Source organism: Monopterus albus, unplaced genomic scaffold, assembly GCF_001952655.1.
Source record: "Monopterus albus unplaced genomic scaffold, M_albus_1.0 scaffold19.1, whole genome shotgun sequence".
In the NCBI taxonomy this organism is placed as follows: Eukaryota; Metazoa; Chordata; class Actinopteri; order Synbranchiformes; family Synbranchidae; genus Monopterus; species Monopterus albus.
The window spans coordinates 867,039-881,955 of NW_018127899.1; the positions used below are offsets into that span (position 1 = coordinate 867,039).

General features: G+C 41.5%; 1 protein-coding gene across 1 annotated transcript in view; it reads left to right on the plus strand.

The window, feature by feature from the left end:
* swap70b (switching B cell complex subunit SWAP70b) overlaps positions 1–14,917 on the plus strand; it is a 34,648-nt gene that overhangs the window by 1,401 nt on the left and 18,330 nt on the right. Inside the window, exons 2-7 of the mRNA XM_020593386.1 lie at positions 733–873; positions 7,895–8,068; positions 8,997–9,224; positions 10,232–10,378; positions 10,680–10,788; positions 12,201–12,382. Coding sequence (XP_020449042.1) covers positions 733–873; positions 7,895–8,068; positions 8,997–9,224; positions 10,232–10,378; positions 10,680–10,788; positions 12,201–12,382 — 981 coding nt within the window. The remainder of the gene's footprint in view (positions 1–732; positions 874–7,894; positions 8,069–8,996; positions 9,225–10,231; positions 10,379–10,679; positions 10,789–12,200; positions 12,383–14,917) is intronic.

Genomic DNA, 14,917 nt, shown 5'->3' on the forward strand with positions numbered 1-14,917 from the left:
GTGTAAATGTTTAGAAGGAATGTGGCTTCACTGGATTTAAACAAGTGTCACTATGTTGGACTTGGTAGACTGAAAAGAATTGGTACCACTCTACCGATAAGATAAACCTTTATTAGTCCCACAACGGGAAATTCACACTATTACAGCAGCAGAAGGATAGAAACAGGAAATGAACTAGTATTAGAAATATAAATCTAATTGTAGTTATTCAGCCTGTGGGTGTGTGAGGTCGACTTGTCGGGGCAGGGTCTCCTGGGAGCAATGATGGTGGTAGAGTCCGACAGCAGAATGAAGGAAGGACCTGTGATAACGCTCTGTCGTGCACTTGGGTTGAAGCAGCCTGTCACTGATGGCGCTGCACTGGGTCAAGGGCCCTTCCCAGGACAGAGCTGGCCCTCTTGCTCAGTTTGTCTAGTCTTTTCCTGTGCATGGTGGAGGTGCTGCTGCCCCAGCAGACCACTGTGTCAAAGAAGGTCCTCAGGAGTTTCCTGTAATTTAGTTTCATATCACAGTCAATTAATGCTGAACCAAACTTAATTGGTTGATAGAATATATGACAATCAATCATTGTGTGTATTTATCAAGGAAAAAGCCTCGTGTTGTCTGTTCACAGCATGTTTACGGAGTTTTATAGTCTAAACACTCTACAAATTGACAGACTTTTTAAAATGAACATACCTGTTATTCAGCCTTATTGTCATTTATAACATCCAATCTCTTCCATCGTTGCAGGTGCTGTCCCACAACTTGTGCACAGTGATGAAGATCCCACATGACCCTGTGGCGCTGGAGGAGCACTTCAAAGATGACGACGAGGGTCCCGTCTCCAACCAGGGATACATGCCATACCTGAACAAGTTCATCCTGGATAAGGTCAGCCCACAACACCCACCCTACTGGAGTTAGAGCTGTGTAGCACAGTTGGAAACAGGTGGTGTACATTTTACATCCAGTCCAAGACACTGTGGTGGTCGAGCAAGTGAGAATAATTTGAATTCCAGATCAGTGGTGTGGGGTTAAAACAGGCAAGTGAACATTTTGGTGGTGTTGATAGAAAACCCTGTATTAATTCAGTGGATTCATAAAGTCGCTGTTCGAGTACAAGAGCCTTCAGGTAACAGTGAAATGAGCACAGTGGCTCGTTGTTGTCCCTGGAGCCTGTTTGCTTCATTACTTCATTGATTACCAGAATAGTTGCTACTTAATTTTGTGTTGCTCCACTAATCGATTTAGCTGCAGTCTCTGTAAAGGTAAAAGCCAGATTAGATGCAGTTTGGGAAGTTTTGGCAAGCAAACGTTTCCTGCTGCTGTAAAACACGGACCCTTTAATGACGCTTGAAGGGATTTAGTGCTATGAGGAACTCTTTTTTTTTTTTCTTCAAAGTTAACATGTTAGTTCCTCATTCCGTCTTTTGAAGGCTCTAGGATTTTCAAGAAAGTTGTGTGACGTGTTTTACGGCCACAGGCAGTGCATAACTTGTAAGATGCAGCAACTCACTCATAACAGGTAGTTTTTCTAGTTTTTCTTTCTTTAAATAGCTTTAAGGTTGGACAAAGCACCTTATCCTGCCCTGTCTGACAGCGTCTGATATGTTTATCAGCTTTTTCCAGCTCTTTATGATTTGAGTGAAGTTTGAAACATTCACACCCTGTTTTAGTAGCTGAACTTCTCTATCAAATTAAACTATTCTAGATACTTTGTGCATCAGTTTATGCACATTTCCCCAAATCCAGAGTTGCTCATTCGGTATCCCTGTGAAACTTGTAGATCTCTTCTAGAATTTAAAGTAGTGTGCTGTGGATTTGAGCTACATGTGGCTGCACAGTGTGAGTCTGTAACGAGCAACCCGCTGGTTGTTAACGTCACTGCAACCAGGAGACTTTTCTTTAAGCAAATATAAATGCTGAATTTAGGTTCAGGAAAAGAGACATGACATCATGGTCAAACATTATAACTCCCCCACATGCACGCTCGTACACAACCACCCCACCCAACTCCTGAAGTGGAGGTGGCTGGACCGTGGAGAGTGAGGGCGGCAGTCAGTACATTCAGTTGCTTCTACCCCTGAGGGAACTCCACACTCCACCCGGTCACACAAGGAAAGTGTGTGTGTGTGTGTGTGTGTGTGTGTGTGTGTGTGTGTGTGTTGTACCCAGAAAACCAAGACGGCCAGAATCCCATACACTAGTTACACCTGTGTTTGTGTGTGTACATTTAAGATAGGAAGTCTGAAGTGTGTGTGCATGGATGGAGTCAGGGGGCGTCTGCACAAAGCCTCTGTTTGAACGGCTTAATGTTTCTATGTGGAAAGTGAATGAAACCACTGGAAAGACATGGACAATGAAGAAAACACAACCTGACCTGAAAGACACAGAACAGCTACACAGACAAATCCATCACAAAGACAGCGACAAAGAGACACAACTCAGCTACAAAGTGAATCGTCTGTGTCATTGGCTCATAATCCATCAGTGTGTGTGACTCACTCCACTTGTCAGTAACAGCACAGCAGGAAATATTTCATCTCGTCTGTACAGAGATAGTCCCGGCTGTGTCAGCGTGGTGACTGTGAGGCTCAGTTACCCTGAACACTATTGCTTTAGCGTCAGAGACCGAGGTGACGTTGAAGCTCGAGTCTCAGCACTTTGTGGTTTGATGGAGCGTAGCGTTCCTCAGAAACACGTGACCCTCTGTGACCCTGTGTGTTAGAGAGAGAGAGAGAGAGAGAGAGACAGTAACGATGAATATCTTGGTGGACAGTTTTGTTAGCTCTAAGTTTTGCTCCTGTCCATGCTGACTATGACCAGACCTTTCTGTGATGCTGCTCTTAGTACAACATGCATGTCTTTGTCTTCTCATGCTGAGCTGCAGCAGATCAACAGTTTGTACTAAAAACAGGGTAAAATTATGAACTTGAATTTACAGACTCATAATTCTGAAATCATAACAGCTTCAGCAAAACTTAACACAACATACGCAGCTTTACAAACTATCTTGATAAGAGCATCAGACACTGACATAGCAGGCAGAATAAGTGTCATCGGTTCATCGTACATGTGCATTGAGGCCCGTCGTACTGTGGCAGCGCAGGAAAACCTGGTCTTACATTATATCAATACTCCCAAGTGCTCGGGATTCCAACTGATGAAACTTTCCATCATGTCGGGTAAGCCTTATATTCAGTTACTCCACAGTGTCTCCGTGCACATGCATGAGTATAAGATACATGCACTACCATCCTGTGTGCCACAGGTATTGGCACTGCTGACAGTTGTTGTTTCTGATACGTTAGGTTTGACTCCTTTTGATGCTTTAATAAAGAAATCAGAGATTCATTTTTGTGCCACCATGTTCCCGTTTACAATGAGCGAATAAGGCGGCAGCATGCGCCGCACCCCTACTTCCCACCGCCTCGCAGTGCGGGCCATGTTGCAGCTGATAAATGAACCTGTTGCTGTTCTGTGGTGGATGAACTGTAGAGTGTTGATACAGTTTCAGAACTGGTCTTCGGCATTTCTGTCATCTGTCCTCATTCACCTGTTGTTTGTTAGCTGACATTAACACAGATATGTCATTCCACCTCCACCAGGAACCTCCCGCACTCACACCAGCTGCCCGGCCCCAGTGCATGTTTCCATTACACAACTATTCTTGCAGAACACATCATTGTGGCATTTTGTGCATGACTGGAAAAGATATGAACTGTAGATACAACAGAGCAAACATGGAGTTGCCACATAGGTGTTGTATTGGCTTTCTTTTATTTCTTTATGCGCTGCCTTCTCCTCCTCCTCCTCCTATTAAAGATGGCGGGTCTCCTTTGGCTGAGGCACTTCCTGCTGTTCATGCTTTCTCTGCCAGTCAGGCTTGTAGTGACATAGATGTCCGAGTTGGGGGCAGTTAGTGCACTCTTGTTTCTGAGCAGGGCCATATTATGCTTATACCAAACCCTGCTTCACTCTACATGTTTTAAGATGGGCTTCAAAAAAATGTGAACCTGCCCTTTAATATCAGACTGCTGTGATCACTTTATTTCACTCTTTCTGTCTTGTTTCCTCATTTTCTCCATTGTTGGAGCTCACACTGTGGTCTGTGGTTTTGCTATGTAAAAATACATGTGTGTGATGCTTTTCTGCAGAGTTCAGCGTGGGTGAACGTTCAAGTGTGAATCCACTCGCAAATGATCACAACCATGTTGGCTTTTAAGGAAACAGAGAAACCTAGATGAAGCTTGTGTGTGTTGTCACACTTTCCAGAAATATAAAGCCTTGCTCTGCAGATAAGAAGCAACGCTATTAGAGCTTGTGATGGATTTTAAGAAATGGAAACATTAGGTTCACTGTGGGCGTTCTGGTGTGACCAGGCATTTATACGCAAGTGTAGAAAGTCAGAAGTGTCAGCAAACATCTGGAGTTCTGCCGTCCCTCCCAACACCTGCAGGTGATTATGGTAATATGTGCTTTGGAGCATTAAAAGCTCTAGTCTTCCTCTTTTTGAACCACTTTTATTTTTTATCATGTCTCCATTCTCCCTGTTGTTTTTCATTAAACTCTTTGCCTGTAGCTGACGATCCTGTTTAACTGGTAACTTTGTTTCTTCCAGTTTTGACGTCACCTGTTCTGTATCAGTGAGTTTCTGTGTGTTAGAAAAGCTGCTGCAGGTTTGGGATGCAGCAGATAAGGCTGGTTCCTGAATCCCAATGAACATTTGGAGGGGGAAGGGGAGGCAGCACTGACAAGGCTCTTATTGTTGAAGTGTAGAGGCTGAGAGGGAGTGAGCGCAGTGGACGCAGTGAGAGGAGCGAGAGAAGCAGCGAGCCGTGTGGACAGAAAAGCAGGTCGAGTGTGACACAACAGTGTTAGACAAAGAGCTGTTCTCTCTTAACAAACTCCACTTTCACAACTCTGCTACAGCTGCTTCCCTGTCTGTCCATCTTTGCCGAGCCGTTTACAACCACTAGTCTAAAGCAGCCACCTGAACACTACCTTCATCATCCTCACAGGAGAGACACACTCACGCTGCTGCTGAGTAATGACGGGATTTGGCTGTTTGATTAGAAAATAGTTTTGATGGCATGTTCCTCGTCGCGGCTGCATCCCAGCTTCGTGAACTCATTCGACCAGAGTCTATTTTTAGACCATTAAACACCTCCTGGGTGTTTGTCAGCATCACAAACTGCAGCATCATTCAGCTTCAGTTCATATCAGTTACACTGGATTCCAACTGTAACAAGTTTATATGGACCCTCATCAGATTTGACCTTATTTTTCTGGGTTTCAGATTAAAATAATATACACAATATAGTCAGCAAATGTTTCCACTTAGTTTACAAGCACTAAATATCTTCCTGCTATCTGAACCAGCCTAATGAAATCAAAAACAAACATATGACATGCAAAAGTATAACATGAAAATAATCCATTTTTAGGCATCTACATATGGAAAATAAAGTTAACTGTTTTTAGAATTATAAAGTATGGCAGGCTGTTCCACTGACATGTGGCTCTGTACACTCAGTGCAGGGCTCTGGGTGAACCGGCACAAGGAGACGTCTGCCCACCTGTTCCGTGAGACAGCTGTGGATAAAATATTAAAGACTAGGGCGTAACGATTTCCCAGATCCATGGTTCACTTCACCATTCGGTGAAAGAACTGGGAATTTCTGGGTTTTATTAAACCACCAACAATTTGGAGCAGATGCTGAACACTAAATAGAATAAAATTATTGTGATTTACATGTTATAGTGGTGATTGTGAAATGTTAAATTACTAATGTAAAGAGAGCTCAAAAGGCAGTGGCAGCTGTGGGTTAGGCTTTGGGGGGGGCGGGGGTAGAGGTTTCATTGTGGTTGTATTGTGGTTTTGGTACTGAACACAGGTACGGTGTGTTTAGTCCACAGAAACGTGTCAGTTCACCTCTGCACTGTGTCCACATCCCCGGTGTCAGGTGCAGAGTCTTCATGAGCAGTTCACCCGTCCACGTGCACGCCTTCGCGGTTTCTGAATGTTGACCACTGGTTGGAAAAGGTTCTTCACATGGAGCTTTTTATCATATCACACGATCTCCATTGCCTTTATGCTTCACATATTTTGTGTTTTTAACAAATCACTGCAGAGGCAAAGTATTTATACAACACATTTTCAAACACAAAGCCAACTCAAAAATGGCTAAAATGTTAAAATACATACACTGTAATGCAAATTAGATTAAAACTTTACATGCAAATTAAAAGCAACAATCACATGACAGCACAAAGTAGCAACATGCAGGTGTGGAGACCTCGTCTGGCAGAATCCAAGACTGTGGATTCTCATTACACCCTCTTCCCAAGACTCGGCTGGTTTAGTTACGTTTTCAGGGTCAGATGATGAATGTGCTGCTTTCAAGTCTCAAAGTCAGTAGGTCAAGGTTCACGTCCTTATGTTTGACTAGTACAGGAAACGCTGATTTAGAAGACTTACTGGTTGGACATATTTATCCATGGTTGCTGTGATCCAAGACTCTGCTGTTTGATCACATCCAGATATGAAAGATACTGGACTTGCCTTGCATCCTTTTGTTACTGTGTTGGGTAACACTGAGAGGGGGGGCCAGTGGCAGGAAAAGTGGACGAGCGAGAGGAGGGTGTCGGGATTGTGAAGGGACAAGAAGGAAGATATATTTTAATCTAATCTTAGCTGTGTAATTTGTACGACATGTTGGTGCACTGTGTTTACTCAGATTTGGGGAGAACACATCAGCGAAACACACCGCTACACTGGGAGACATGTTTCTTTATTACGAAACAGGAGACCAGTGTTTATGTTGCTTCAAAAGCTTTAAACGAGCACAGCTTTTTGCAGCGTCTGAACGTACATCTCTGGTTTGAAGTAGAGCAAGACTTAATGCACATACACGAGATCTCCGTGAAAGCACGACAAGCTAGCAGGCTGTAAACAAGGAACATGTCACCCAGTGCAGCGGTGTGCACGTTTTGCAGTAAGTGCTAAATAATTGATAACTCCCCTCAAACATATTAAAACTAAAAGTAACGAGCCCGAGTTGAAAATGTAAACAGGAGAAAGTACAGATATTTTTGTTAAAAAAATTTGTCAGAAAAATAAATACTTAAGTACAGTAATGGAGTATTTGTACTTCATTACTTCCTACCTCTGGACAATTATAGCTGCTGATCTTTGTGAAGGACTAAACCCTGAAGAGTTTGCAGTTTACAGGGTGCGAGCGTTTGGGTGGAGTATCACTTTAACATCCAGCACAGGTTTCCACACATGCACTTGCCCTGAATTAGCACAATGGAGAGTTACATCAGATCCTGTGTAGCCTTAGAAAAGCTGAGACCACTTCACTGTGGGTATTCACTGGGGCTGAATGTGTTCGTCCCTCACACACACTGCACAGAAAATGAAAAGACCGTGAGAGAATTCAGGATAATGTGTTTGGTTGGAGCAGCTCCACAGTACAAAGTTTATTTTGTTGTGCAAATAAAAATGTGTATTTGCAGTGGAAAAGCTCTGAGCTGTATTTACACTGATGTGACGTCACCGGCCAGAGTTTTGCCTCAAACTAATATTTGGCTGAATAGTTGTATTTTTGATTGATTTGGAGACTCATGGTTTATTATTTGGATCAATGAAAATTGATCTGACCATTAACCAAGTGTACATTGTGTTATTGGATTTCTGTTAGTGATGCATTAGTCTGTTGGCTGGTCAGAGTGCAGCTTTAACTACTTTATATACTGTTTGGTAAATTATATAAACTGATTATATTTTCATGTAACAATCTGTCAAGTTACCAGTAATTGAGGCAGTTACATACAGTAATTATTGTTCTCTGCTGGTGTCGAACATCAACCTGTGACTCAGCACAGCTGTTGTTCTGCTCTGCCACAGGTGACGGACAACTTCGACCTTCAGGACTTCAATAAAATGTGCTGGACTTTGTGCTTCAAAAAAAACTTGGGGCAGAATCACCTGTTCATCTCCAACGACGACGCCTTCAAGGTCTGGTGCATCTTCAACTTCCTGTCTGAGGACAGATACCCGCTGGTTATCGTCACTGAGGAGGTGAGTGTTTGCAGAGAGCTCCACACTGGGGCTCATTTAACACATCTAGTAGGAGAACCATTTGGAATGCACAGTGTTCAGAAGGAATTTTGGACCGTTCTTCCTCACAGAGCTGCTTCGGCTCCAACATATTCACAGTATGTTTGGTGTGAACGGCTCTGGGAGCTCATTCCATGGTATCTCTGTCGGGTCGAGGTCTGGGCTCTGAGTGGACCACTCCACGTGGCAGATTGTCTTGTTTTGAAGCCTTTCTGTTATAGATTTACTCTAATGTTTAGGGTCACTGTCCTGCTGCATCACCCAACTTCTACTGAGCCTCAGCTAATGGACAGTCACCCTGACGTTATCAGGTTAACTGCACCGTTCAGCATAAACCTGTCATTTTGCTGCTTTAACATCTACATTCACCAGAAACAGTCGATTAGACTTTGAAAAGCACCATCTGAAATGGATGCCTGCTAAAATGAGGGAAGTTACTGATGTTAACCATTTCCCAGGTGTCAACTTCCCACGTCGTGGGTCATGCAAACGTGCTGGTTTTCATTTCAGTTGCACGTGAACTGGGTTGTAGTTGCACCGCTGGCTTCTGTATGTGGTGCTTCATTCACAGGCCAGTTGAAAATGTTTGTTGCTCAAGAGCAGAAAAGGAAGTTTCCAGCTTCCTGTTCTTTTACCAACACTGGAAAATTTATTGTTGGTTTTAACAAACAGCAGAGCTGAATCACAGGAAGGTTATTTGCAAGAGAAATGTAAATGTATATGCCACATGCCAAGAGAAATGTAAATGTATATGCCACAGCCAGCCCATGTAGAAGGAATAATGGTAAAAATACAAGACGGTGCAATCATCTTTGCATGTTTTAAAGAAAAATCCCGTTGTTTTGTTTGTCAGATTCATATGATTGTGCTTGTGTTTCTCCATGCACAGATTGAGTACTTCCTGCGTAAACTGACGGAGGCGATGGGGGGCAGCTGGGTGGAGGAGCGTTTTGAGGACTACAAGCTGCAGCTGAATGCCAGGCAGCAGTCTCTGAGCGCGTGGGAGCTCATCAGTCTGGTGGGGTCGGGTCACTTCACTAAGGGCATGGAACGCCAGACGCTCTCCATGGGCATCAATGAGGTTTATCAGGAGCTCATCCTGGACGTGCTCAAACAGGTGGGCGGCACAGCTGCACACAGAGTCCTGTCCAGGTCCAGTTTTGAAAGCCAGCACCCGCAAAGCTCCGTATCAGACCCGACCTGTTACCTGGAGTTATTTCTAAATGGAATCTGGCCCTGACACGACCCGTTAACATGAGCCAAACCACACTCATAATTAAAATAGACTATAAGCTACATAGTCACTTTAAAGTGCTTGTGTTCACGGAAAAGTATCTGTCAGTGGACGCAGCGCCTGGGCTGTATAGCCGGTCCCTTAGTGAGGACGTGCCTAGCTCATGGCTATCAAACACTTTTTGGCACTATTTACCAGCAGCAAAGCCGCTGATATCTGTATTAGAGTAATTAACTACAATAAAAATAGGCAGTTTGACTAATTATGCTGCAATGCAACCAGTCCATGCAGGTGACACTGGCTCAGGTGCATATTCAGTGTAAGTTCTGTTAGCCAGGGAGTGAAAATGTGAAAAAGGAACCAGAAGTTAAACAGGCCAAGCTAGACGCAGTTATAAAGCCTGTAGCTGTAAATGATGACGTTAGTACAAGCCAGTCTGATGCTGAGGTCATGGATTTCAAAAGGACTGAAGCACTTGCAAATGTGTGGCTTCTAATGTGATTTATTGGTCGCTACAAACACACAACAAATAATGTTTTGCCTCTAAGCTGCTCCCTTAATGTGCAAACTATGCAATCACACCAGTCACCGAGGAAATTGCTTTCATTGCGGGACCTAAGTGATATTCCAGGACCTCATAATTTACACATTAAGCACTGGACAAACACGCTGTAGGTGAACTGTTAATAGAAATAATCCAATTTAAAACAGCCTTCTGTAATATAGATAAAATAAGGAAGTGAGAGTAGTCATGTTAAGCAGGGGTGTGTATCTTCATTTGAACACGTATGAATCTTTTACTGAGGTCATGCACAAAAAAGTAAAATTAAAACAATCGAGCAGTTGTTGGTTTAAATGAGCCTGATTCATGTCCTCCCTCCTCTCTGCAGGGCTACATGATGAAGAAAGGTCACAGGAGGAAGAACTGGACAGAGCGCTGGTTCATGCTGAAGCTACAGTCCATCTCCTATTACGTCGGCGAGGACCTGGCCGAAAAGAAAGGAGACATCCTGCTGGACGGAAACTGCACGGTGGAGGCAAGAACCTGTTGTGTTTATATGAACACAGAATATCAGGAATTTCATATGCATCTAATGCACAGATACAAACTGTATCATGGTCAATTAAATCGCATGTACAACAGATAAAACCCCAAAAGTCCCACGGATAAAACAAAATCTAAATAACTGAGCATTTCAGTTTTTATTTCATTGCTCTCGCAGCTGATAGAGAGCTCTGTAAAAGCTCGTAACATGACATTATTTTGTTAGAGACAGTAACGGTGGCCTACTCTTCATATTTGCACAAATATGTGTTTATCATGCTTTTTTTTTGCAGTCTTTACAAGATAAGGAGGGAAAGAAGTGTCTTTTCCTCATGAAGTCGTCACACAAAAGCTTTGAAATCAGCGCGTCAGACAAGAAGAAGAAGCAGGAGTGGATCCAAGGTGGGTAACAACTAAAAGTCACAGGACTCTCATCACTTGTGACTGATAACAGTTTTTACTGGTGTAAGCCCTAATGCAGTGTCTCACTCGTGCACTCCTACTGCTGCATATGCACTTTTGGACCATTTCTAAGAACAAAAAAAAAAAAAACCTTTTTGGTAAAGTTGCGTTTCAGTGATAGTGAGTGTTTTGGTGTTTTCTGTAAATGTGTCTTACAATAAATAGCTTTTCATTTGAGATGTGTCAGGTTCATATAAAGTACCCTGTTGATCTGGGAAGAGTGAGACAAGAATGATAAAATAGGAACTAAAATGACGTAAAAAGAAAATTCTTGTTCTACTTTGTAGGTTTTACACTTTTAAACACTCTACAAAACTAGCAATACTATGAAAAGTATTGTGATGATAATTTTGACCAAGCAATAAGTAATAATTAGAAATAAAAGCCCAGGTTCTTCTTCTTCATTACAAATTCCTCTTAGGATACAAACTAGGGCTGCAGCTAACAGTCATTTTTTATTATTGGTTAATCTGTCAATTCATTTCTCAGTTAACTGTTTATTCTATCAGCATGTCAGAAAATAGTGCAATAGGCACTTTAGCTAAAGCCTCGGGTTCACTACAAATTATTTTTATCTGCAAAATTAACGACACATTTGTTAGAAATCTGCATCGATGAAGTTCAGTGTCGACTACGATCCTCCATCTTGTGGCTTGGTCTTGTAGACAAAATATAATTTAAAGATCTTTATCGTTTCAGTTCATATTGGGTTCATATGTTGAAGCATGTCTAATGAAATTGCTTTTATTCTTATTGTGTATGAAGTCATTAATACACAGACAACCTGGGGAAAAATGGTGTTATTCCATCCCAAGAGAACAATGAGGCTGAAACCAACATTTAATATAATGCATCTGATTATTTTCTTTATCAATCAAAAAATGCTACAAAGCAGTGAAAAACAACATATTAACATATTTATATCAATTGTTTTAATTGACCAACAGCCAAAAACTGAACAATATTGAGTTTGCTGTTATAGAAAACAGGAAAAAATTCCAAATGTTCACATTTAGTAGCTGGTACCAGAGGAGAGACTTGCACAGATAATTATCAAAGTTGCTACCAGCTAATTTTGTGTAAAGCGATTCCTTTCAGCTCTAGATACCTGGGTGCCTGAGGAAATAATGAAGCTGACATGTACAGTGGGGGGTCAGTGGAGATTAATCCAGCCATAGACTGACTAGTCTGTTAATCGACCAGTCATTTGAGCAAAGGCTGTTAAACAAGTTATTTTTTGTTATTGATGACTAATCCGATTCATCTTGAGAGTTTTACTTCTGTGACCAAAGCTCTCAGCTTTGAATGAAATCTCAACATGACCTTTACGTTTCCTCCGTGTGTCCTCTCAGCCATCCAGACCTGTGTGAGTCTGCTGCGTCAGGGCCGGCCAGCGCCGCACCGTGAGTCTCGGCAGAAGCGACGGGAGCTGCGACTGAAGCAGCAGGCTGAACAAGAGGAGCTGGAGCTGAGGATGAGGGAGCTGCAGATAGCCAACGAGGCCAAACAGCTGGAGCTGGAGAACATGAGGAAGGTGAGGGGAAAACGTAGGCAGATAAACAGCGTTCTCCTGTGAATCCAGGAAACGTCTGGTGCGTTATCGGTTCTGAATTTAACACGGCTCGGTGTGGAAGTGTTTCCGTTACGTGGAGGGCAAAGTCAGACTTGTCAGCGTAATGTGAGTGTGCAACCCAGGTGTGAATCATTAGACGGGTTTGCCCTTAGTTCAGTCTGGTTATCAGAGTTTCCTCTACCTGGTCTGCATCGGCTCCTGAAGCTGAGGGCCAAAAAAATAAATCTATAATTTGTTTATTAAAATGTAAATGAGACTAAGTGACCACTTTATTAACACGTTGGCTCAACTTTCTTATGCCTCTGTGCTGGTTGTCTGTCCGTCTGGCACATTCTCATAAACGCGATCTCTCAGAAACATCTAGGGGGGATTTGTTTCAAATTTGGCACAAATATCCGCTTAGATTCAAGGATGAACTTGTTGCATGTTGGAGATCAAAGGTCACCGCAACCTTACATCTGCCACATTCCTGTGAATTTGGCTGGTTGGCAGAGGCACACACCTGTGAAGCGGTAACTCTAATTATTCCGATAATGTTCCAATTTTTTTGATTTGATTTGATTTATTCATTCAAGCATGTAAAACAGTTGATATGTCAACACATGTAATTTCACCCATATCCAACAATAATAATCCAATATCAATTTGCTTATACCTAGTACATGCTTGAACGGAGTAGGAAGAAGTCAGACTTATCCAGTCCTACCCCATGACATCATTTTACAACTTTTAAATCCTAAGCAATATCTCTAGATAAATAATTATCCTCTAAACCACACAAGTAATATACTACAGAATTATTACAGAGTGTTAACATTCTACATAATTACATTCATAGTTAATTATCTTCTACGCCACACAAGTAGAAGATAATTTGTACTCGTGTTACATGCAACGTTGTAAAACAAGCGGGTGATGAATTCGCTCTGTTTGACTGTTACGCAGATAACTGAGACTAATAGCTTACAATGCCTTCGCTAACGTTACCGTATGTTTTGCTAATAAGCTAAGTAACGTGTTAGCAGGGAAGCTGATAAATCGGACAATGTGCATAGCTTCTTACCATAAATGTAAAACCGTATCCCTTGTTCAAAGGCGTAAAGTCACACAAAATATTCCTACGAATTAGTTTCTCCGAACGTCACCATTACAATTTTGTAGAGGATTAAACTGCAGAAAATAGATTAAACTATCGTCCTAACTATGGTCACACATAACGCGCGCCATTGTTTGAGTCGGATATGATGTTATGAGTATACGTACGCCACACTCATCTTCCCGTACTCTGATTGGTTTAAATGTTAAAAAAACGCAAACGTTTTCAACCAATAAGAGAACTGCATGAGTGCAAACCGCTGAAAATAACAACTAGCAATAGCCCGTCGTCCATCCATTATCGATACCGCTTATAATAGCCTTCATACTTTCAATAAAGCCTCAAATGCCTCCTCATTAAATGTCATTCAATAATATAAATATAGAATAATGCATATTCAAACATTTTTATTTTATTTGTGAAACGAGGGCCATTATTATCGCCCCATGTTACATTTTATTCAAATAATAATTCATTGTAAATTTGATACATAGTGCTCACAAAATGAATGCTTGATGAAATATGATGATGAAACTATAATCAAATTTCAGTGCAAATTCAAAGAGCATTTCTCGTCCAATATGATGCATTCGTGAACAATGAAACATCCTCTTAGAGATGAAAGTTAAGTTAAAATACCCAACAGCAGCCTATAGGTTAATGATCACACTTAAGATCCATGAAAGAACATAACAGGATATAGCAGTTTTGTTATGTGTACTGATATATTCCGTCTTGTGCTGGGCAACATGTTCCAGAAAGAAATAATGTCACAGTTGTGAATGTATTGGATGTAACAAGTTTAAAAATAAATTATTATATTAGATTATATTAATGAATATATATACAATGGCATAAACAATCAGGCTTTCATGATTAACAAAATGGTAAAGGAATAAGAATATGCCAAACACTGATATTTTTATTTTATACTGTAATACAAATAATGACATATCAAGCTGCATAGATGGCCTTGAGGTTTCCGTTTTGTGCCTTTCATAAGCACTTACCACCCTCTAAGCAAAACACATCTTTATTTAAAAAATACACTCTAGGCTCCCTGTGAGACACACTCTGGTTCAGAGTGCTAAAATAAAGCATATCATAGATAAATATTAGAAATCACAGTTTCCACATTGCATGGTTTGTGACTTGTTGGTATTGCCCATATGTTTTGTTTTTATGTGTTTCTAATTATAAAGCAAAGCAAACACCTACCAGAACTGTACAGGTTACAGAACATGACTGAGATGTTTAGGAATGTTTAAATTGGTTAAAGGAAGGGTGATATGTCCTTCAGGAGCCTGGAACTTCTGCTAGCTCTGGCTAGACATGTAAGTTGATGACTGGTAAGCTATTGTTTCACTGATAAGATCTTGAGCATTGAAGTTGTTCACCTT